Source organism: Xiphophorus maculatus, chromosome 8, assembly GCF_002775205.1.
Source record: "Xiphophorus maculatus strain JP 163 A chromosome 8, X_maculatus-5.0-male, whole genome shotgun sequence".
NCBI lineage: Eukaryota > Metazoa > Chordata > Actinopteri > Cyprinodontiformes > Poeciliidae > Xiphophorus > Xiphophorus maculatus.
Genome location: NC_036450.1, coordinates 23,779,182 through 23,801,433, shown reverse-complemented (window position 1 = coordinate 23,801,433; position 22,252 = coordinate 23,779,182). Strand labels below are relative to the sequence as shown.

The 22,252-nt window shown below is 44.0% G+C and overlaps 2 protein-coding genes across 2 annotated transcripts in view; one reads left to right on the top strand and one right to left on the bottom strand.

Annotated features, from left to right (window-relative positions):
- The window catches only part of cwc27 (CWC27 spliceosome associated protein homolog), a 78,074-nt gene that overhangs the window by 40,523 nt on the left and 15,299 nt on the right, over nucleotides 1–22,252 (bottom strand). Inside the window, exon 11 of the mRNA XM_005802455.3 lies at nucleotides 22,070–22,176. Coding sequence (XP_005802512.1) covers nucleotides 22,070–22,176 — 107 coding nt within the window. The remainder of the gene's footprint in view (nucleotides 1–22,069; nucleotides 22,177–22,252) is intronic.
- LOC111609480 (golgin subfamily A member 1-like) lies at nucleotides 10,086–12,369 on the top strand. Its single transcript, XM_023338156.1, has one exon. The coding sequence runs from the start codon at nucleotides 10,846–10,848 to the stop codon at nucleotides 12,013–12,015; it is 1,170 nt and encodes a 389-aa protein (XP_023193924.1). The 5' UTR covers nucleotides 10,086–10,845; the 3' UTR covers nucleotides 12,016–12,369.

Here is a 22,252-nt window from a genome sequence, read left to right as displayed (position 1 = left end):
AATACATGCCACAATGGTGCCCTTAGGGATGGCTTTGGGTTTGATTGACTGGTTTTTTAGCACCAGTGAGAAGTTGTTTACATTCATGTCAGATGGTAAGAGAACACATGGTGGCACCAGTATTCCATCTGGGAGAGAGGGCTGCTCAGGAGGCTCAACCACCAACATATCCTGCTCCCAAGGCACTTTTGCAATGACTTTACAGGCTGCCAGGGCTGAACCACCAGGGGGGATCTTCAGAGGTCCAGGACCCATCCATTTTATGTGTCCAACATTATCATCCAGCTGGTGTGAGGGGTGTTTCTGTTTAAAGGTCTTTGGTGTACTGACAGAAACTCGCCATGACTGAGCCTGTCCATGGCATTCAGCTTCATCTGGAGTCTTGGGCTGGTGATGAAAACGACAGGCGTTGGTTCCCATGATTACTGGGGCCTGGTCTGGACCCTTAGGGTCGGGGCAGACTAGGGCTAACACTGTCATTGGCTCTGTGTGAAAACCCTCCTCCAAGAACTCAACATTCATAGCTATATAGCCCTTGTATGGATAGCAGGATTCACTGAGTCCCCAAAGTGCCAAGCTGGAAATAGGATGAAGAGGTAAGTGGGACAAATGGTCTGTGTACCAGCTTTCAAATATTATGGTAACACTAGAACCACTGTCCATCAGGGCATTGGTTGGTTGACCTTCAATGATTACTTTACTGAGCGAGGCCTCTCCTACTAGTCCCTTAGGGATGCCTGTAGCATGTTGGGTCTCAACTGCATTTCTTTTGACAGAGCAGTTGGTACTTGAGGCCTCTTTTTCCTGTTTGTTTATCTCATTATTTCTTTTTTGCCTTCTCAGAGAACGAATCAGTTTCTGAATGACTTTGCCATTGTCTTCAGGGGCTGTACAATGAGTAGACACATGTCCTCCTTCCCCACATCTGTAACAGAAGAAATCCTCTTCGTCATGGTTGGTGTGAGTAGTTCTTGGGCTACTGAGGTGAGAGGGAGCTTTATTCACTTTATTTGCTTGGTTTTCCGGTCTCCATCTTGCACCTTTAGACTGAGGTGGATTTGTGTGTGTCACAGTCATCATATTGAGATGATGTTGCACATCCTCAACTTGTTTTCTTAAAGCCTGAACTTCATAATTTTCTCTGGGTTTAATTTCATCTGTGTGGAATACTTTTTGAGCATTCGAGGTGGCTTTCAACTGTCCAGTTGTGAGTTCAGCCACTTGGGACTGCAGCATTTTGACTTGAGCCTGCAGCTCCTGAACTTCAGACTCTGACTTATTTTCATCTTCCACCCTCACCTGCCTGACAATCGATCTAGCTGAAGGAGCCATATTTTTCTTCCTCACTGATTGTTGAAACTCTTCTTCTCTGATTTCATTCAACAGTGTCAGGAAGGGAGGAGGATTACGCTTTCTTTCTCTTAGACGTAACTGTAGTAGCAGTATTTCGGACTCTGTGGCTCCATGAAGGAGCTGTTCCACACGTGCACTGTCCCTCAGGTTGGGAGTTATCCCTCCTCGCTGAACAACTTTTGTTAGCTTTCGCTCCACTCTCCGTAAAAAATCTGAAAGACTTTCACCTGCGCTTTGACGTAAGGCTCTGAAGGAGAAGTAGAGATCCTCAGGACTCTCTGGTGATCCAAACGCTCTTTCCAGAGCTTCAATATATTCCTCTGGGGATGCATCTGGATCATCAGTCCGTACGGCTTGAGCAATTTCCAGAGCAGGTCCTTTCAAGCTTTCTACGATCCTTTTCCGTTTTTCTCGAATGGAACAGTCACTCTCATCCACCATTAGCTGTGCTTGCTCCATCCATGTATCCAAACTCTCCTCTCCTGGAGGTGTGGGACTTATGCCAGAATATGCTCGGAGACGCCTGAAGACATTACTTTCTTGGGCAGGCCTCATTGTCTTTGCTAGCAGTTCACCAACTGCTCTTATGATTGACTCTGCAGAGTTTCCTGGCATAGGATTTGCTGACAGCATTTCTGGTGCTGCTGCTTCATCAGTTGATGTGGAACTTCCTTGTGAAAGAGGATCTGTTTGTCTCTTTTCCGGGTTGACATTTTCTTCATCGGTAGGCCCGTGCAATGTCCACAGTTCACCTCCTTCAATAGGTGGCACATCCAGAGGTATAGTTTTTGTGTGTACTCTTTCACTACACTCGCATAAAACTATCAATGACTGTGATTGAGGGTTAAACATACGTCCTCTCACCCTAACTCGTCCTAGTGCTTTGATAGTCATTAAAGTTTCTTCAATGTGCCTAACTGTGGTCTCGACAGGGACCTGTTTCACTACAAATGCATGGGACGCATCTAAGCCCTCCCCTGTACACCAATTTTCCAACAATGACATTCTGTAGATAATGGTTTACTTACTTATTTCTGCTTTGGAAAGTCCTAATTAATTCTTATTTATCCTTTTTCAGACTACAGATTCAAATTAACTAAGATAGCAATGTGGGTCAGACATTAACATAAAAAACAGCTTAACTAAATAAACCTTGGGGTCTAGCTTTCACATACAAGTTTATTTTATTGTTTACTTATTTATTTTTATTGTTTTAAGTGTTTTAATCCCAGCGGTGCCTCCATTTATGTAGCGCTTTCTGTCATCTATGCTAGATTTAACGCTCAGGGTTCGTAAAGCTTACTGTAACACCCCACGGTCCAGCCAGTGAAACTGAGTAGGTCTGACCCATTAATAAGGACACTTGATAAGGATAAAGAATTTATTTACTAACTCAAGAATGGGAATGAAAATACACCACAGGTATCACTGTGGGAACCGTATCTAGACCTTATCCTTAGAAATATTAACACAAATGACAAATAAAAGTACACAAGACGTTATCAACCTATAGGTTGATAAATAGGGACTCTCCCTCTGTGTTAAACACCTCAAGAGTTCTGAAGTAACTTATTTAGAACATTCCGGAACACATATGAGTTCTTACTTTTTTATAACCATGTACATACAATAACAGCCAGTGTTAATGAGTGGGCCCACCAAACAAAATAAAACAAATAAAAGCCGGCAAAATAGTCATTAAAACCCCCCGTTGCAGGCCTGATATTGACTCCACTCACCCCGGGTCCTCAACCCACAGCGACTGATGTAGGTAAGTTCCCGACGACTCCTGTCTCCTGAAAGCAGTCGAACCCCGCACTACTTTATCCACGAAGGCGAGGAAAATCCAAACCGCGACCCAACGCAGGTGCAGCAGGTCTCTCCAGGTCCACCGTCTCCTTGGTAAAAACCCCGGCCTTCAGCTCACCGAACGCGTCGCTCTCGGTCCATTCGCGGTCCTTAGGCGGTTGTCCAACGACTCCTGGTTTCACCGACGAGCAAGCGTTTCCTCCACGACTCCTCACCCAAAGTTCCAGCGACTCTCCTCCTTGACGTCCTCTCTCCTCTTTTTTTTTTTTTCGCTCTCCCCTTTGTCCCGCCCCCCAGTCAATCAGATTTCAGGAGAATAGCAATCACCCAATAGCAAACGTATACACAGCACTCTTGTCTGTCACTCCTCGTGTTGAACTCTACTTTTCATATAAACTATACCGTATGGTTCGTTCTTAAAGTAACAGAACACCACATTTTAACAACACATATTAACAAGTCTTTTACGTCTGTTTAAGTTCTTTTTAATGAACTCATACTCATTTCACCTCCCACCATAAGACTTGGGAATTATATCTTACTTTGAGATATTAATTTACATACAGTAAATTTGTTAACCTTGTCATTTTTAAAACAACAATAACACACACATTTCTGGGAACCCAGAGGGTTACACCAGAAACTGCTGCTGCGTAAGTGACTCAACAGGCCGTTGCTAGGTAACCAAAGAATTAGTGAGTTGCTAGGTAACCAAAGAGTGAGAACATTATTTGATTCCACCAACCTTGCTTAGCTAGAGAGAGGTTGAGCCATAGACATAATAAAAGAATAAGCAAATCCACTTTCTTATCCAGTGAGCGGACATTGGTCAGAAAGAGAGTCGGAACCGGTGGCTTCCTAGGCATCAGCTGGGTCAACAGGCCCGCCCGTTTCCCCTTTTTCTGTTTTCGGGCACAATGTTTCCTTTTGACCGTTGGTCCTCGCACCCTGCTGTGCCAGTCCATTGTCTCCCAAGCGCGGATTTCGGCCTTGGTGACATATTACCAGCTGAACTGTCTCCAATAGCCATCAGCTAAGCCGAGCTGCATTCAGCCATAAAGTTTGTTTTTATTCCAACTTCGGCAGTTTTCTAGTGGTTCTGCTGAGGTAGTGACATCAGTTTGTGACATCACGCAAAATGATGTCACAAAGAGTGATGCACACTTTGAGCTAGAATGCATCACAAAGCTGCACTCTTGAATTCTACGGTCATAACCACTACAGAAGAGAGAGCGAGAGAGCGAGAGAGCCAGAGCACGTAGAAGGATTGTTCTTTTAACAAGAAATTGACAACGAAAGCTTTTAAAAAGGCAAATCCTAACAAACAAGTAAAGAAAACCATTGAGCAACTTTTGGACTTTTGGAGCAACTTTTGACAAAAAAGATCAACAATGAATCAGAGCAGCAAAGCGTCGTCTTCCGATTCCGACCAGCAGACCTTAGTTAGAGAGACTCAAAAGCTCCAAGGCATCTTGAAAGAGGTCAACTTGATGTCCATTGAGAGACATTCTCTGATTAAAACAAACGAGGAGCTAAAGATCCGAGCAATAAAGACAGAACAAGCTACACATGAAAAAGACAAGCAGCTTCTGGAAAAGGATGAGGAATTAAAAAAACTGTTCGACCTAATCAAAACTTTAAAGGAAGATATCAACACACTGGAGCAGAAAACCACAGACTTGGATCTGAAAAACACTGCGCTGGAGAAGGAAAAGACGACCTTAGAAAAGGAGAAAAATACCCTGAAGCAGGAAAAGACCGTCCTGGAGAAGAAAATGACAGCTCTGGAGCAGAAAAACACTGCCTTGGAGATGGAAAAGACTGCTCTGGAGCCGAATACCACTGCCTTGGAGCAAAAGATTGCTGCCTTGCATCTGAAAAGCACTGCCCTGGAGAAGGAAAAGAATAACCTGAAGCAGGAAAACACCACCCTGGTGACAGAAAAGACTGCTCTGGAGCAAAAAATCACCGCCCTGGTGACAGAAAAGACTGCTCTGGAGCAAAAAATCACCACCCTGGAGGAGGACAACACCACCCTGGGGCAGAAAAACACTGCCATGGCAAAGGAAAAATTTACCCTGAAGCAGGAAAACTGCACTTTGAAACAGATAAACTCCATCTTGGAGGAGGAAAGCAACTTCTTCGAGAAGGAAAAAATCTCCCATGAACAGAAAAGCTCCTTCTTGGAGAAGGTAAACACTGCCCTGAAGCAGAAAACCACCGCTCTGGAGCAGAAAAGCATCGCGTTGGAGAATATAATCATCGCCTTGGAGCAGGAACACGCTGCCCTGGAGCAGAAAAGCGCTGCCTTGGAGAATATGACCATTGACCTGGAGCTCGAAGTGGAACAGCTGAACCACAGCCTGAGGAACAGAATGGAACAGCTGAGCCAGCAGGGATCTGAAGAAGAAATCCACGAAGACATTCAGGTTCAGTCAGATTCAGACCAGCCACAGGAGCAGCGGTCTATATTGAGTCGTGTGATCGGAGGATTCTCCAATAAACTACTGAAAATGTGTATTGACACTATCAGGTATTGGTTTGAAAGATTGAACTTTTAAATAAAGAAGAGTCATGAGGGCTTCAAGCTTCCTGCTTGATTATTGGTGTCAGAAAAGCTAGAGGACAACAGGATTGCGGTGTCAGGGACACATGGGGGCTGATGGCGGAAGAGCTTAATGCTTGAAAGATGTTGGCAGGAGAGTTTGAGGCCCACAGGACTGCAGTGCCATGGGAACTTGAGGCCATCAAACTCAGGTCTCCTTCGTCACCAGACGATTCCTTTGTCGCCAGGATCATAGAGTTATATTATAAACTCTAGTTTTGTTTTTATTTTAGTTATGCGTCGGATGAAGAGCTTGGGGCCAGGGCTTCGTAGCGAGTCCTGTCAGACTCCCGGCCTCCCTCCAGGGCTTTGTAGCAAGTCCCGTTGGTCTCCGGGCTGACCTCCAGGGATTAGCAGTGAGTCCCGTTGGTCTCTGGGCTGACCTCCAGGGCTTCATAGTGAGCCTTGTTGGTCTCCCGGCTGACCTCCAGGGATTAGTAATGAGTCCCATTGGTCTCTGGGCTGACCTTCAGGGCTTCGTAACGAGTCCTGTCGGTCTCGCAGCCTGCCTCCAGGACTTCGTGGCGAGCCCTGTTGGTCTCCCGGCTGACCTCCAGGGCTTCGTATCGGGTCCCGTTGGTCTCCAGGCTGACCTCCAGGGCTTCATAGTGAGTCCTGTTGGTCTCCGGGCTCTGACCTCCAGGGCTTCGTGGCGATGTTGCTCTCCCGGCCTGCTTCCAGGGCTTCGTGGCGAGTTCTGTTGGTCTCCAGGCTGACCTCCAGGGCTTCATAGTGAGTCTTGTTGGTCTCTGGGCTGACCTCCAGGGCTTTGTAGCGAGTCCCGTTGGTCTCCGGGCTGACCTCCAGGGCTTCGTAGCGAGTCCTGTCGGTCTTAAGGCCTGCCTAAAGGACTTCGTGGCGAGTCCTGTTGGTCTCCCGGCCTGCTTCCAGGGCTTCATGGCGAGTCCTGTTGGTCTCCTGGCCTGCTTCCAGGGCTTCGTGGCGATGTTGGTCTCCCGGCCTGCTTCCAGGGCTTCGTGGCGAGTCCCGTTGGTCTCCGGGCTGACCTCCAGGGCTTCGTGGCGAGTCCCGTTGGTCTCCGGGCTGACCTCCAGGGCTTCATGGCGAGTCCTGTTGTTCTCCGGGCTGACCTCCAGGGCTTCGTGGCGAGTTCTGTTGGTCTCCAGGCTGACCTCCAGGGCTTCATAGTGAGTCTTGTTGGTCTCTGGGCTGACCTCCAGGGCTTTGTAGCGAGTCCCGTTGGTCTCCGGGCTGACCTCCAGGGCTTCGTAGCGAGTCCTGTCGGTCTTAAGGCCTGCCTAAAGGACTTCGTGGCGAGTCCTGTTGGTCTCCCGGCCTGCTTCCAGGGCTTCATGGCGAGTCCTGTTGGTCTCCTGGCCTGCTTCCAGGGCTTCGTGGCGATGTTGGTCTCCCGGCCTGCTTCCAGGGCTTCGTGGCGAGTCCCGTTGGTCTCCGGGCTGACCTCCAGGGCTTCGTGGCGAGTCCCGTTGGTCTCCGGGCTGACCTCCAGGGCTTCATGGCGAGTCCTGTTGTTCTCCGGGCTGACCTCCAGGGCTTCATGGCGAGTCCCGTTGGTCTCCAGGCTGACCTCCAGGGCTTCATAGTGAGTCTTGTTGGTCTCTGGGCTGAGCTCCAGGGCTTCATAGTGAGTCTTGTTGGTCTCTGGGCTGACCTCCAGGGCTTCCTAGCGAGTCCTGTCGGTCTTACGGCCTGCCACCAGGGCTTCATAGTGAGTCACGTTGGTCTCCGGGCTGACCTCCAGGCTGACCTCCAGGGCTTCGTGGCGAGTCCTGTCGGTCTCGCGGCCTGCGTCCAGGGCTTAGTAGCGAGTCCTATTGTTCTCCAGGCTGACCTCCAGGGCTTCGTCGTGAGTCCCATCGGCCTCCAGGTTCCTGCTCTGCCGCCGGCATCCTCCTAGGTTTCTGCTCCTCCGCCAGCATCTTCCAAGACTGCTGTTCCGCCAGCGTCCTTCTCAGATTCTTTTGTGGTTCCTTTGTTGTTTCCATTTAATTCTGCCTTATTTTTCACATCTGTTCTTCATTGGTGAGTCTAATTATTTTTATTTCGAGTTTCTTGTTATTTTTGTTTGTTCTATTTAGGTTGATTTAGTCTACTTACTCCTTTGTGTTTGTATTTTGGTTATTTCCCCTCGTGATCCTCCAGCAGTTGGAAAACAAGGGAATCTAAAATTATTGATTGTATATTGTAATTGTAAAGACATTTTTCTAAAAAAATGTTTTTAATTTTTGGTTTCTTTCCTAGATCCAGTGTGACATGTGCCTGAGGTGGTTCCATCAGGCATGTGTCGGAAGCCCACCAATTGAAAAAACTTATCAGTGCTTTGTGTGTTTGCCTTAGGTACCAGAGTTTGCTGTGGTGTGCTAGTTTATGTATGTTGTATTATGTTAATAAATTACATTTTGAAAACTATGTTTGATATTTATCCTTACAGGACTTTAATATAATGTAACAATGGAAAGATAGTTTAAATCCCGAGGCCCCTTACCTTTGTGCAATGAAGAGCAAATGTTTCCAAAGCACAGTTAAACACTTCCTGGTAAATTCATTTATTCCCATGTTATAGAGTGGGAACGGATTATATCAGGTGGCTAAAATATTTGGTTCCCCTCCTTTAACTTTGGCAAATAATTTCAGGCAGCTGAAATATCGATTCTCTCCTCTCCTCCCCCCATAACGCCCCTAGCTGCTAACAAAAGCACTTCTCTGGTCTAGGACAGAGGCGACCTTATGCTGGGCCTTTGGTGAAAATTCCAAAGTTTGAAGTAAGAGCAGACAGTTGGGTTTTCTGTTTTCACACTAGGATGAATGTTGCTACGTGCATCCCCACAGATAATACGACAAAATTAAAAGGAAAATTAAGCCCAACTTATGAGTGGAAACACTATTTAGGAGCAACAATCCGCATGCTGGCCCTGGTAGCCTGGAGCAGAAATCCATCCGCAACAACAGTGTCCAAAACCAGGTGGAATAAATGTCTAAATGTGCAACGACCCAACCAATAAATAAATAAATAATGAACAGACGTCAACAAAATGAACAAATCAGAATTAACATAAAGCAATTCTAGAACAAGCATAGAATAAATATTTCCCAAAATTATGGGGGGAGGAGAGTAGAGAATGGATGTTTCAGCTGCCTGAAATAATCCGTTCCCCCTCCATAACATGGGAACTAACTAATTCTCCAAAAAGTCTTTAACTTTGTTTATTCCTCTCTTCATCAACAACGAATCCTGTGGATTTGGTGACATTTCTTCATTATTTGCCAAAGTCATGAGGGGGGAACCAAATATTTTAGCCACCTGAAATAATCCGTTCCTCCTCCATAACATGGGAACAAATTAATTTACCCGGACAGAAGCCCCATCGCTTCCTACGAAGAGGAGTTTTCTTCTCACACAGGTGTTTGTTCTTCCAATTAATAACTGACATATTAATCATATTAATACAAAAATTTTCACATTATGACTATGAACTTCAGTATGCTCTATTTTAGTGCATCATTTAGCATAATTTTTCACATCTTTTGGGAATAAAAATGATTTCCGATTGTTTCCAGCTCCCTCACTGCAAAAACACAAAATCTCACCAAGTCGTTTTGGTTTAGTTTATTATGCAAACATCTTAGTACACTTAAGATAAGACACAACTAACTTATGAGTAACTTTTCAGGCATAGGAGCTTGTTTTAAGTCAGTGATTCCTTAATATTGATGAAAAAATACTACTTCTATTGGCAGATTATTTCACTTATAACTGGGGAAAATTTTTTTGTTTTAAGTATCATATTCTGTGAATGGAACTAATAATTCTTCAGCAATTTTAAGGAACTATTTACTTAAACAAACTTCTACATCTTGCTTAAAAGTTGCTTATTAGTCAGTTTTGTCTTATTTTAAGTGTACTAAGATATTTTCACTAGAAACTGGACAACAAAAATACTTGGTAAAATTTTGCCTCCAAAATTCAACTTTACTGATCCCAGAGGGAAATTAAATGTTGTTGTGAGTCATATAGATTTGGTTAATGATAACATTACCCAAACCATGAATTTCAGTAATTACATTCAAACTAATCAAACTCAATTTCTCAGAAAATAATCCTAAATAATAACTAACTAAAATGGATTTTAAACACAGAAATAGTCGAATTATGGTAAGGATGGAAAAATATTACAATATCATGAAATAAGTTTCTTATACTTGTATCAATAATTTGTTATTAGTTTTTCTATCTTAAATATTTGGAATACTTTCTTGTTTTATTCATAGTTTTCACATCCCAATGTTTTTTTATTTCTTTTTTTTATTATTTCTACACAATTATGAGGGATGGAGGTGAAACCAGAAACTCCTGCTGCGGAAGTGACTCAACAGGCCGTTGCTAGGTAACCAAAGAATGAGTGAGTTGCTAGGTAACCAAAGAGTGAGAACATTATTTGATTCCACCAACCTTGCTTAGCTAGAGAGAGGTTGAGCCATAGACATAATAAAAGAATAAGCAAATCCACTTTCTTATCCAGTGAGCGGACATTGGTCAGAAAGAGAGTCGGAACCGGTGGCTTCCTAGGCATCAGCTGGGTCAACAGGCCCGCCCGTTTCCCCTTTTTCTGTTTTCGGGCACAATGTTTCCTTTTGACCGTTGGTCCTCGCACCCTGCTGTGCCAGTCCATTGTCTCCCAAGCGCGGATTTCGGCCTTGGTGACATATTACCAGCTGAACTGTCTCCAATAGCCATCAGCTAAGCCGAGCTGCATTCAGCCATAAAGTTTGTTTTTATTCCAACTTCGGCAGTTTTCTAGTGGTTCTGCTGAGGTAGTGACATCAGTTTGTGACATCACGCAAAATGATGTCACAAAGAGTGATGCACACTTTGAGCTAGAATGCATCACAAAGCTGCACTCTTGAATTCTACGGTCATAACCACTACAGAAGAGAGAGCGAGAGAGCGAGAGAGCCAGAGCACGTAGAAGGATTGTTCTTTTAACAAGAAATTGACAACGAAAGCTTTTAAAAAGGCAAATCCTAACAAACAAGTAAAGAAAACCATTGAGCAACTTTTGGACTTTTGGAGCAACTTTTGACAAAAAAGATCAACAATGAATCAGAGCAGCAAAGCGTCGTCTTCCGATTCCGACCAGCAGACCTTAGTTAGAGAGACTCAAAAGCTCCAAGGCATCTTGAAAGAGGTCAACTTGATGTCCATTGAGAGACATTCTCTGATTAAAACAAACGAGGAGCTAAAGATCCGAGCTATAAAGACAGAACAAGCTACACATGAAAAAGACAAGCAGCTTCTGGAAAAGGATGACGAATTAAAAAAACTGTTCGACCTAATCAAAACTTTAAAGGAAGATATCAACACACTGGAGCAGAAAACCACAGACTTGGATCTGAAAAACACTGCGCTGGAGAAGGAAAAGACGACCTTAGAAAAGGAGAAAAATACCCTGAAGCAGGAAAAGACCGTCCTGGAGAAGAAAATGACAGCTCTGGAGCAGAAAAACACTGCCTTGGAGATGGAAAAGACTGCTCTGGAGCCAAATACCACTGCCTTGGAGCAAAAGATTGCTGCCTTGCATCTGAAAAGCACTGCCCTGGAGAAGGAAAAGAATAACCTGAAGCAGGAAAACACCACCCTGGTGACAGAAAAGACTGCTCTGGAGCAAACAATCACCGCCCTGGTGACAGAAAAGACTGCTCTGGAGCAAAAAATCACCACCCTGGAGGAGGACAACACCACCCTGGGGCAGAAAAACACTGCCATGGCAACGGAAAAATTTACCCTGAAGCAGGAAAACTGCACTTTGAAACAGATAAACTCCATCTTGGAGGAGGAAAGCAACTTCTTCGAGAAGGAAAAAATCTCCCATGAACAGAAAAGCTCCTACTTGGAGAAGGTAAACACTGCCCTGAAGCAGAAAACCACCGCTCTGGAGCAGAAAAGCATCGCGTTGGAGAATATAATCATCGCCTTGGAGCAGGAACACGCTGCCCTGGAGCAGAAAAGCGCTGCCTTGGAGAATATGACCATTGACCTGGAGCTCGAAGTGGAACAGCTGAACCACAGCCTGAGGAACAGAATGGAACAGCTGAGCCAGCAGGGATCTGAAGAAGAAATCCACGAAGACATTCAGGTTCAGTCAGATTCAGACCAGCCACAGGAGCAGCGGTCTATATTGAGTCGTGTGATCGGAGGATTCTCCAATAAACTACTGAAAATGTGTATTGACACTATCAGGTATTGGTTTGAAAGATTGAACTTCTAAATTAAGAAGAGTCACGAGGGCTTCAAGCTTCCTGCTTGATTATTGGTGTCAGAAAAGCTAGAGGACAACAGGATTGCGGTGTAAGGGACACATGGGGGCTGATGGCGGAAGAGCTTAATGCTTGAAAGATGTTGGCAGGAGAGTTTGAGGCCCACAGGACTGCAGTACCATGGGAACTTGAGGCCATCAAACTCAGGTCTCCTTCGTCACCAGACGATTCCTTTGTCGCCAGGATCATAGAGTTATATTATAAACTCTAGTTTTGTTTTTATTTTAGTTAGGCGTCGGATGAGCTTGGGGCCAGGGCTTCGTAGCGAGTCCTGTCAGACTCCCGGCCTCCCTCCAGGGCTTTGTAGCAAGTCCCGTTGGTCTCCAGGCTGACCTCCAGGGCTTCATAGTGAGCCTTGTTGGTCTCCCGGCTGACCTCCACGGATTAGTAGTGAGTCCCATTGGTCTCTGGGCTGACCTTCAGGGCTTCGTAACGAGTCCTGTCGGTCTCGCAGCCTGCCTCCAGGACTTCGTGGCGAGCCCTGTTGGTCTCCCGGCTGACCTCCAGGGCTTCGTATCGGGTCCCGTTGGTCTCCAGGCTGACCTCCAGGGCTTCATAGTGAGTCTTGTTGGTCTCCGGGCTCTGACCTCCAGGGCTTCGTGGCGATGTTGATCTCCCGGCCTGCTTCCAGGGCTTCGTGGCGAGTTCTGTTGGTCTCCAGGCTGACCTCCAGGGCTTCATAGTGAGTCTTGTTGGTCTCTGGGCTGACCTCCAGGGCTTCGTAGCGAGTCCTGTCGGTCTTAAGGCCTGCCACCAGGGCTTTCATAGTGAGTCCTGTTGGTCTCCGGGCTGACCTCCAGGGCTTCGTATCGGGTCCCGTTGGTCTCCAGGCTGACCTCCAGGGCTTCATAGTGAGTCTTGTTGGTCTCCGGGCTCTGACCTCCAGGGCTTCGTGGCGATGTTGATCTCCCGGCCTGCTTCCAGGGCTTCGTGGCGAGTTCTGTTGGTCTCCAGGCTGACCTCCAGGGCTTCATAGTGAGTCTTGTTGGTCTCTGGGCTGACCTCCAGGGCTTCGTAGCGAGTCCTGTCGGTCTTAAGGCCTGCCACCAGGGCTTTCATAGTGAGTCCTGTTGGTCTCCGGGCTGACCTCCAGGGCTTCGTGGCGAGTAATATTGGTCTCGCAGCCTGCCACCAGGGCTTCATAGTGAGTCCTGTCGGTCTGACAGCCTGCTAAAAGGACTTCGTGGCGAGTCCTGTTGGTCTCCCGGCCTGCTTCCAGGGCTTCGTGGCGAGTCCCGTTGGTCTCCAGGCTGACCTCCAGGGCTTCGTGGCGAGTCCTGTCGGTCTCGCGGCCTGCGTCCAGGGCTTAGTAGCGAGTCCTATTGTTCTCCAGGCTGACCTCCAGGGCTTCGTCGTGAGTCCCATCGGCCTCCAGGTTCCTGCTCTGCCGCCGGCATCTTCCAAGACTGCTGTTCCGCCAGCGTCCTTCTCAGATTCTTTTGTGGTTCCTTTGTTGTTTCCATTTAATTCTGCCTTATTTTTCACATCTGTTCTTCATTGGTGAGTCTAATTATGTTTATTTCGAGTTTCTTGTTATTTTTGTTTGTTCTATTTAGGTTGATTTAGTCTACTTACTCCTTTGTGTTTGTATTTTGGTTATTTCCCCTCGTGATCCTCCAGCTGTTGGAAAACAAGGGAATCTAAAATTATTGATTGTATATTGTAATTGTAAAGACATTTTTCTAAAAAAATGTTTTTAATTTTTGGTTTCTTTCCTAGATCCAGTGTGACATGTGCCTGAGGTGGTTCCATCAGGCATGTGTCGGAAGCCCACCAATTGAAAAAACTTATCAGTCCTTTGTGTGTTTGCCTTAGGTACCAGAGTTTGCTGTGGTGTGCTAGTTTATGTATGTTGTATTATGTTAATAAATTACATTTTGAAAACTATGTTTGATATTTATCCTTACAGGACTTTAATATAATGTAACAATGGAAAGATAGTTTAAATCCCGAGGCCCCTTACCTTTGTGCAATGACGAGCAAATGTTTCCAAAGCACAGTTAAACACTTCCTGGTAAATTCATTTAATCCCATGTTATAGAGTGGGAATGGATTATATCAGGTGGCTAAAATATTTGGTTCCCCTCCTTTAACTTTGGCAAATCGATCAGAAGAGCCGTGACAATGGTCAGATCGGCCAGATTCGCCTCTCTGGCTGCAATGCGCGCTCCCGACAGGAGGGGACAGATTTTCACAGGGGAGCAGAATTTCGCACAAGACCGGGCTCTCAGTCGGCTGTTTGGGATTCCCCTCCGTTTTTACGTCACTGCGCTGTCTGATTGGCTGCCTGTCACATTGAACAGGCTGCCTTCTCGCTCACTGTCAGGGAAAACCCCACAGGCTGCGATAGTCTGGGAGTGCAGGGGGGGGGAGGTGTATGGGGATGGGGGGGTGCAGTAAAATTGCTTACACCTCCCTCCACCCCCCAAGCCTTGACCGGTCCGTGGTGGTAATAAACCACTGATGTAAAGCACTTTGAACTGCCTTGTTGCTGAAATGTGCTACATACAAATCAACTTGGAGGTCAAAATAGAACCAAGAACAACATCTTTGCAAGTCTCACATTAGGTAGAGACTAGACAAAAACTTGTACGGCCAGAAAACTACTGACCAAAGAAGGAAACCACGAGGATTCATCCTTCGTTTGCCAAGAGACATCGTGAGGATCCAAAAGACTTATCCGTCACCCAACAGCCAAGTCAAAGCCATTACATCACTATAAGTCTTTTATTTTGCTAATTTTATTCTGTATTTTTGTGAGACATGTGCATGGAGACAATTTAACCACACGAATTAACATTGTGTCCCTGCAAATAGATGCTCTCGTATCCCCGACCACTGAAACAGCTTCACTGAATTGAAACAGCGTCAGTTCAGTGAAGCTGTTTCGAAACCACCAGCGCTGCTTGTGAACGCTTCACAATCCCGATCGGCTAATCTCTCATCGGCGCCAACAGCTGGGAAACGGGAGCTAAACACAGCTTTCGGAGCGAGATTTATGATCGCCACCTGGTGATTTTGAAAGACCAACAGGACTCGAGAACACAGTCAGAAATAAAGTTTATGGATTTGGCGGAACATCCTCAGCTATAAGCGGCACGTTGACCTACTTAAACTCTGGGAGGGTTTGATTTGAAAATGAACTGCAGGGAGACGAGAGTTACACGTTCTGACGCTAATCGGACGTTCAGATTTATTTTCAGGGGCGGTTTTACTTTTTCGTGCTTTAAATTCTAACGATCTGAAACAAAATGTTTTGATTGGCTGCTGTTTCCAGCGAGCCCGCCCCTAGCTGCTAACAAAAGCACTTCTCTGGTCTAGGACAGAGGCGACCTTATGCTGGGTCTTTGGTGAAAATTCCAAAGTTTGAAGTAAGAGCAGACAGTTGGGTTTTCTTTTTTCACACTAGGATGAATGTTGCTACGTGCAACCCCACAGATAATACGACAAAATTAAAAGGAAAATTAAGCCCAACTTATGAGTGGAAACACTATTCAGGAGCAACAATCCGCATGCTGGCCCTGGTAGCTCATGCAGTCAAGCAGCATACCGTAAATCTGCGCTCCGACACAGCCTGTGAAGTCAGAGTGGCAGACGGTGAGCTCTGTCTGCTGGCTGGAGGAGCTCTTTCTTTCCACAACAAAATGTGATGTCACACCAACGGCGAGCACAAGGAGAGTTTTACCTGACTGGACGCGATGTGCAGACGGTGGCTGGATCCTCTGACGTGTTTGGGTGAAGCCAAATAGACGATGTTACAAAGTAAACACCAGACTGCTGGGTTTTATGAAGGTATGAGTTTCGATGCCACGTGTTTCTGTTTTGTGTGTTGGTATTCGTGAAGTGATTTATTCAGAGGATTTGACTGGGGAGAGATGGCACAAGCGAAACGGACGTCGAAAGTAACAAATGTTGACCAAAGGGCTGTAAAATTCAATGAAATAAAGCAAGATAATCATGATAAAAACAAGAAAATATAAATGAAGGGAAAGTTTAAACATTTTTTACAAATATACTCCATACTTGTCATCATAAAAGACACTCAAACTCTGTTTGAGTCAAATGCCATAGATCAAAAAATGGGTCTTGAAGCAAAGACACAGCAGACTTGACAGTCTCTGCCGTCTGTATAAAAAAAGGTAAATCGTTCCAATGTGTACAAACTGCAAAAGCCCGATTACGTCTGAATTTTAACCTGGATCTCGGAAGGTCTAAGAGAAACTGGTTGGTGGACCGAAGTATTCTTACTGGCCTGTGGACAGAGATATGATTGGGGACAAGCCAAAAAAACCCCATCTTAAAATCCATCTTAAGGTAAACAGGAAGTCAATGAAGAGGGGCCAGAAATGGAGATACATGTTCTCATATTTTAGCACTTGTTAAAAGAAAGACAAGCTGCTGCGTTTTGGATGGTTTGTGGGCGATGTCAGATGATTTATTTAGTCCAACATGCAAGGAATTACAATAATCAAACAGAGAGGTGATGACGGCATGAATCACTTTTTCAAGGTCTTTGGTTGGGAGGTATGACTTCACCTTGGCAATTTGACTAAGTTGGAAAGAAGCAGACTTCACAAAAGCATTTGTCTGTTTGTCAACAAGTCAAAGGGCCAAGACTATTGAGGGTTATACACTTCCCAAAAACAGAAAATTGTGTCAGAGTGAATTACATTTTAGTCATGGCTCATTTTGTTATATATCCTATAAAGCTTCATGTTACAAGAGCTGTTTGCAGCTATAAACAATGTATGTTAGTGTTGGTGTTGCATCTTCTTGAGTTTAAGGATGACGGGTTCAAATGAAGGCAAGTCTTTCATTTAGCTTGGTTCGAAGTTGGTGCTGAGAAATCCAAAACAGTTTCCAAAGCAGAACTTGAGCTTGAGCATGTGGTACGAAGTAGCACTGTTCACTGGAACTGGTATATTGGAAAATTCTTGCATCACATTTTAAGTCAGTTATTCATCACAGCATCAGGACACAGATGTTGTGGCAAAGCAACAATACTGTAGTGTGAATGTAAAAGTGTCAGCTGCCAGCACCGCTAAAACCGCTAGTTGATTTCAGATATCATTTAAAAACGATCTAAACACAAAGACACAGCAGTTATGTTTCCTTACAGCTGCATAATCCTTTCTTTTAGTAAGGGGCAAACATTGGTAGAGGAAAGCAACAGTGTTGTCATTTCCTGGAGGCCAACTTTAAGCCCAGCCCACCTCTGCTGCTCACCCAAAAACACCACCACCAGGTGTTCTCAGTTAGCCAGCCAGGGAAGACTTCTGACCTGCCAGCCATGCAATCTAAGGCCATCATAAACCAAAAAAGACAATTTATTATAGAACATCAAGCAAATAAATAAATAAATAAAAATAAACCAATCTCTCCTTTGGAGAGGATGTAGGAAACGTCTGCAGCCATTTAAACTATCAATATTTGAGAGCTTTCTAAAGACTATTTGATTATTTATTTAATTTTTAAAAGTATAATTTCTCCAAGTTAGTAGTTGTTAAGATTAGACAGCGACACTGTGTCATTTTAGGGCTCATGCAAACCGAATTTGGACTTTTTGGCGACCATTTTCATTTTATTTTTGGGTCAGCTGGACCACAGTGTTCCACTCGTTGGCATTCAGTTCTCCCTCCGTCTCTATAAAGGGAAACAATGTCCTCATTTGTCAACTGTCCATTCAAAAGGAAAGAAGAGGAGAAAAATGTTGATTGACTTACAACGCAATGTAGTTGTTTTGTTTTTTTAGTCTATAGTAATATCTGCTGAGGTTGTAGGCAAGTCCAAGTGCAGATTGAATGACATGACCTGGGAACACACACTTACTACATGCTGTGATATTTGTTTTGCTACCGCACCTATTCACAGATTTTTTTTTGTGCAGCATAACTATCAAATAATTTGAAGAAAATCTGCCTATTTGGAGATACAGCATATCTAAAGTATTAGAAAAAAAAGCATCTTGAGAAACTGAAATAACTAGGCACAAAGCTCCTTAACATGCTACTGGCTGGCACATTTGTAAAGCAGCCAATCCAGGAGCGCCATTCATTTTTCTTGGTGTTGATTGGATGTAACCCAACAGTGGAGACAAGGAAGACTGTTGACATTACCTTCTGCGGTAGTGCTAAGACAATTTCCACTGTGAATACTAATGTATATTGTAATATATTCGGTGCTTAAACTATTAAAATAAGAAATTGTAAGCATTTTGAGAAGGGGTCTCACGTATTTGGGCATTGCAGATATTTGCAGGTGGTTGTGGTCGCTAACCTCTGTGAATTCAGGCTGTCCAACTCCACAGTAATGGGTTTTGTTATCTTTGCTAGAGATGAACCGAGAAACGGTCTGGCAACCCGAATGTGACAGCTTTATGCTTGGTGGCGGACATTTTTTGACTACTGAGTGTACCGCACCTAAATTCTAATTGATCAGACCAACTGCAACACTCTTCAGTGTGGAAGTTTTTACTACATGAAGTTACCTGTATTAAAAAAATGACCTTCTAATATCAAAAAGGCACTATCTCTTAAGATAGTGCCTTAAAGATCAATTTTGTGCAGAAACGTCACATGTGATGAAGGGAAAAAAAAAAAAGCCTTGAACTTTGGTTTGTCTGCTGCACTGATCTCTACAGTGCTGCTTTAGGGGAAACTTTCTTCAAATTGATTTACGAGGCCAACAAGTGATCGCCTTCCATCCCACCCTCGGTCACCTCTGCTACTGGGCCTTCTCGCTGCAGCTGCCTTCCCGGGACACGCTGGATGCTGACTGATGACGCCCTCGGGTTCCACACGAGAAACACACATCACCGTCTCCAGCTGCTGTCAGCAGCTACTATCTTCAAGTTCGATGGCCTTTCTAGCCGCATTCCTGCCCCTCTCCTGTCACCTGGGCTCCGGGGGGCAACAAATCAAGCTGCTAATGTTGTAGCAACCGAAGGCCGTTGTGAATGACAAAACGCTGCTTCTGAGAGATGAAAACGTCCCTTATCTCTTAAAACAATCGACCAATTTTGAAGGGAATTCACAGAGGGCTGAGGTCAAGCTGTGAGGCAACGATATTCTTTATCATCTGTTAAAGAGCGTCCAATTAGAAGCTTAACAATATGCTCATAACGTTCCTGCAAAGACAGGATATAAGGATAAATCACATTAGAAAACTATTTATAAACTGTAACAATCACTAATGAATTCACAGGAAGAATAACACACTGCATATAAAAGCAGGATTGGAAAAAAAAGACAATCTGACATTAACAACAGATGAAGGAAAGTTAATCTGTACACAATAGTGGACTACAACAAGCGCCCCCTGATGGAAGAATATGAATTGCTATATATATATATATATATATATATATTTTTTTTTTTTTTTTTTTTTGCACATCAGCCTGAAAGTCTAAATATTGACTTTGGACCAACTGTTGGAGACTGTGTGGACCAAAGTCATTACAGTTAACTAAAACTAACGAAATAACAAAAACTGAAATTGGGAAAACATTTTCGTTTACTGAAATAAATAAAAACGGTAATTAATGGGGGGAAATTAAAGCTAACAGGAACAATAATGTGCATTTATAAAACTAACTAGAACATACTGATATTGTAGATATAATATGTTTTGCTTCCGTGTTTATGAATCTGTTTATTAGCCTTACAAGCAACGAAAATAGTATCCTCTGTTGCATATTCATTACCCAAAGGATGAATATATAATCACAATACTCTACGTAAACTATAAAAAAATTAACCAAAGTATAAAAGAACAAACTACTACGATAACTAATAAAACATAAACTAATTCTAATCAATATTTAACTAATAATAACAAATGAAAACAAGCAAACACACGTAATAACTATTTAAAACTAGCTGAAGAAACAAAGGGGAAAAAAAGAATCTGAATAATGTGGTATGCATTTGTATTCAGGCTCTGTTGGAAAAATACTTTGTAGAACCGCTTTTTAATGTATTCTAGTTCTAACATTTTTATATTATATGGATTTCTGGGTTTGGACCGGAGGCCACACACAACACACTAATTCTGCTCTTCGGAAACAACAATTATGAAAATTTGAATGTGAATGCGCGTTATGGCTCGCGCTGACCACAGGAAGAGGTCTTCGCCGAGACGACGGCTGAACTCGGAGAGAGATTTAGGGCTCGAGCGACGGTGGTGTCAATATGAGCCCCGCGATTCAGCTTCGCCGTTTCCCCCAGTGGGACGAGATGAAACAAATCCTCGCCACTGTGCTCGTCTGCGGCTGAGCAGAGCACAGAGATTTACGGCGCTTGGGCAGACATCCGTCTCCCCTGCAGTGGTCATTGGCCCGAGACATCTACGGATTCCATCTAATGGAATTAACCGTTTCTTCCAGCGCAGAGATGTAATGACAGCCTCTTAAACTCAACTCCTGCCTCAGGCTTAGCTGGTAAGGAGGCACAGAGTGTAGGTTGGATACCTTCTATGACAAAGAGCAAGCTTAAGGTAGGTGAAAAAGTATCTTGCTGGATGCAAGTAAAGGCTGGCCACCGCAACAATTAGGGTTGCACCGATCCACTTTTTTTCACTTCCGATACCGATATCTGAGGTTTACCACCGGCCGATACCGATCCGATGCAGGAAAATGGAGCTGAATTGAAATTTTTTAAACACAGACATAAATTAATTACAAATATATTTGATCACTCTGCAGCAGTACAGCACACTTAAATACCCCAATAGAGTCACAAGCTTGGTCAAACATGTAAAAACAACACAACTTTAATTTGTTGAGTCTGTGCAATTAGGAGTAGAACAGTCAGTGTGAAATAAATTATAAAGAAATTGACCAATTACCTTGGTCGAACATGCAAAAATAAACTGCAACAAACAAATGGTTCAGAAAGTGCAACTGGGAATTCTAAATATTATATAAAATAAATAATAAAGCATGTTGTCGCTTAGAGCACAGAATTAGACTGAATAGATCTGCCCTTAAGGATTTGGCACATTATTACGATACTCTATCTATAATTTAATTCAATATCAGGAAAGACACAGATATTAATATAGAATCAGTGCATCCAGGAAAATCATCAAATTACACTGAGACCAACTCTGCTTTCTTTCACCAAATATATTTCATAAAATCACACAAGTTCGGATTGGTCTCAGTTTCTGTACTAAAAAAACCCAAAAACTAAAACATGTGTGTTTGTGGAGAGAAAAACAACATTTGAGCAACTAAACGCCTCATCATTGCGTTGTTTCCTCTACATTTTGGCTGATGGTAATCCTACAGTTAGGCTGGTCCCAGAAGAACCCCCTGCAAGCTATTCTGCTGTTGCACAACAGCGCACACACACACACACACACACACACACAGAACCTGAGGCTAACCTCTGTGCCTAAGTGGGTTTTGTAATGTTAAAAATGTGTTTCAGCACCAACATAAAAAAGAGAAAAAAAAGGCAACACAAGCCTCCCCCCCCCTTCGCAAAAACTTGACAAGAGCATGACAGACTGCAGTGTGGTGAGGAGCCCGAGGAGATTTGGGGTCAGTTTTTTGTTTTTTTTAAATTTATTTTTAATTTTTTTACAGAATCGCATTGGCCGAAACTGCAAGCTAACAAAACACACCATGGTTTTGATGTGCAACTACGGCGGCCACTCAACAATTTCTAACCATGCAATTTTCAGCAACTTTAACACAAAAATGCAGACCCCTGGGGAGAGGATAAACTTCTGCAGCTAATTGACTAAATCAGAGGGTTGTCTGACTTGGTGTACATTAGCAGAGAATGCAGCACGGACCACCCTCTTAGAGCGTGTGTTCACACTGAAAGCTGGAGTCATGACAGCGTACTTTTTAAGCCATTAAAAACAAGGCACCTAAGTTATTATAGGATGCATGTACAGTTACAGTTTGTCCTGGAACGCCAATAAATTCAACATTTAATGGCTTGCGCTAGTAAACGTTTATATGTACATACAGACAAATAAAAGCTATGCACATACCCTCCTTGACTTCTTCTGCAGGAGGAGGGTTTGAACGCTCTTCTCTCCTTTGCTTTATGGCCTGTAGTTCCTTCTTCAGCTGCCGGACCTCCTTCTTTAATTCATCACTGCGAGCAGAGGAACAAACTTTGAGAAAACAGACACAACATGCAGACTGCAAGTGCTTGCAACCAGTTCTACCAG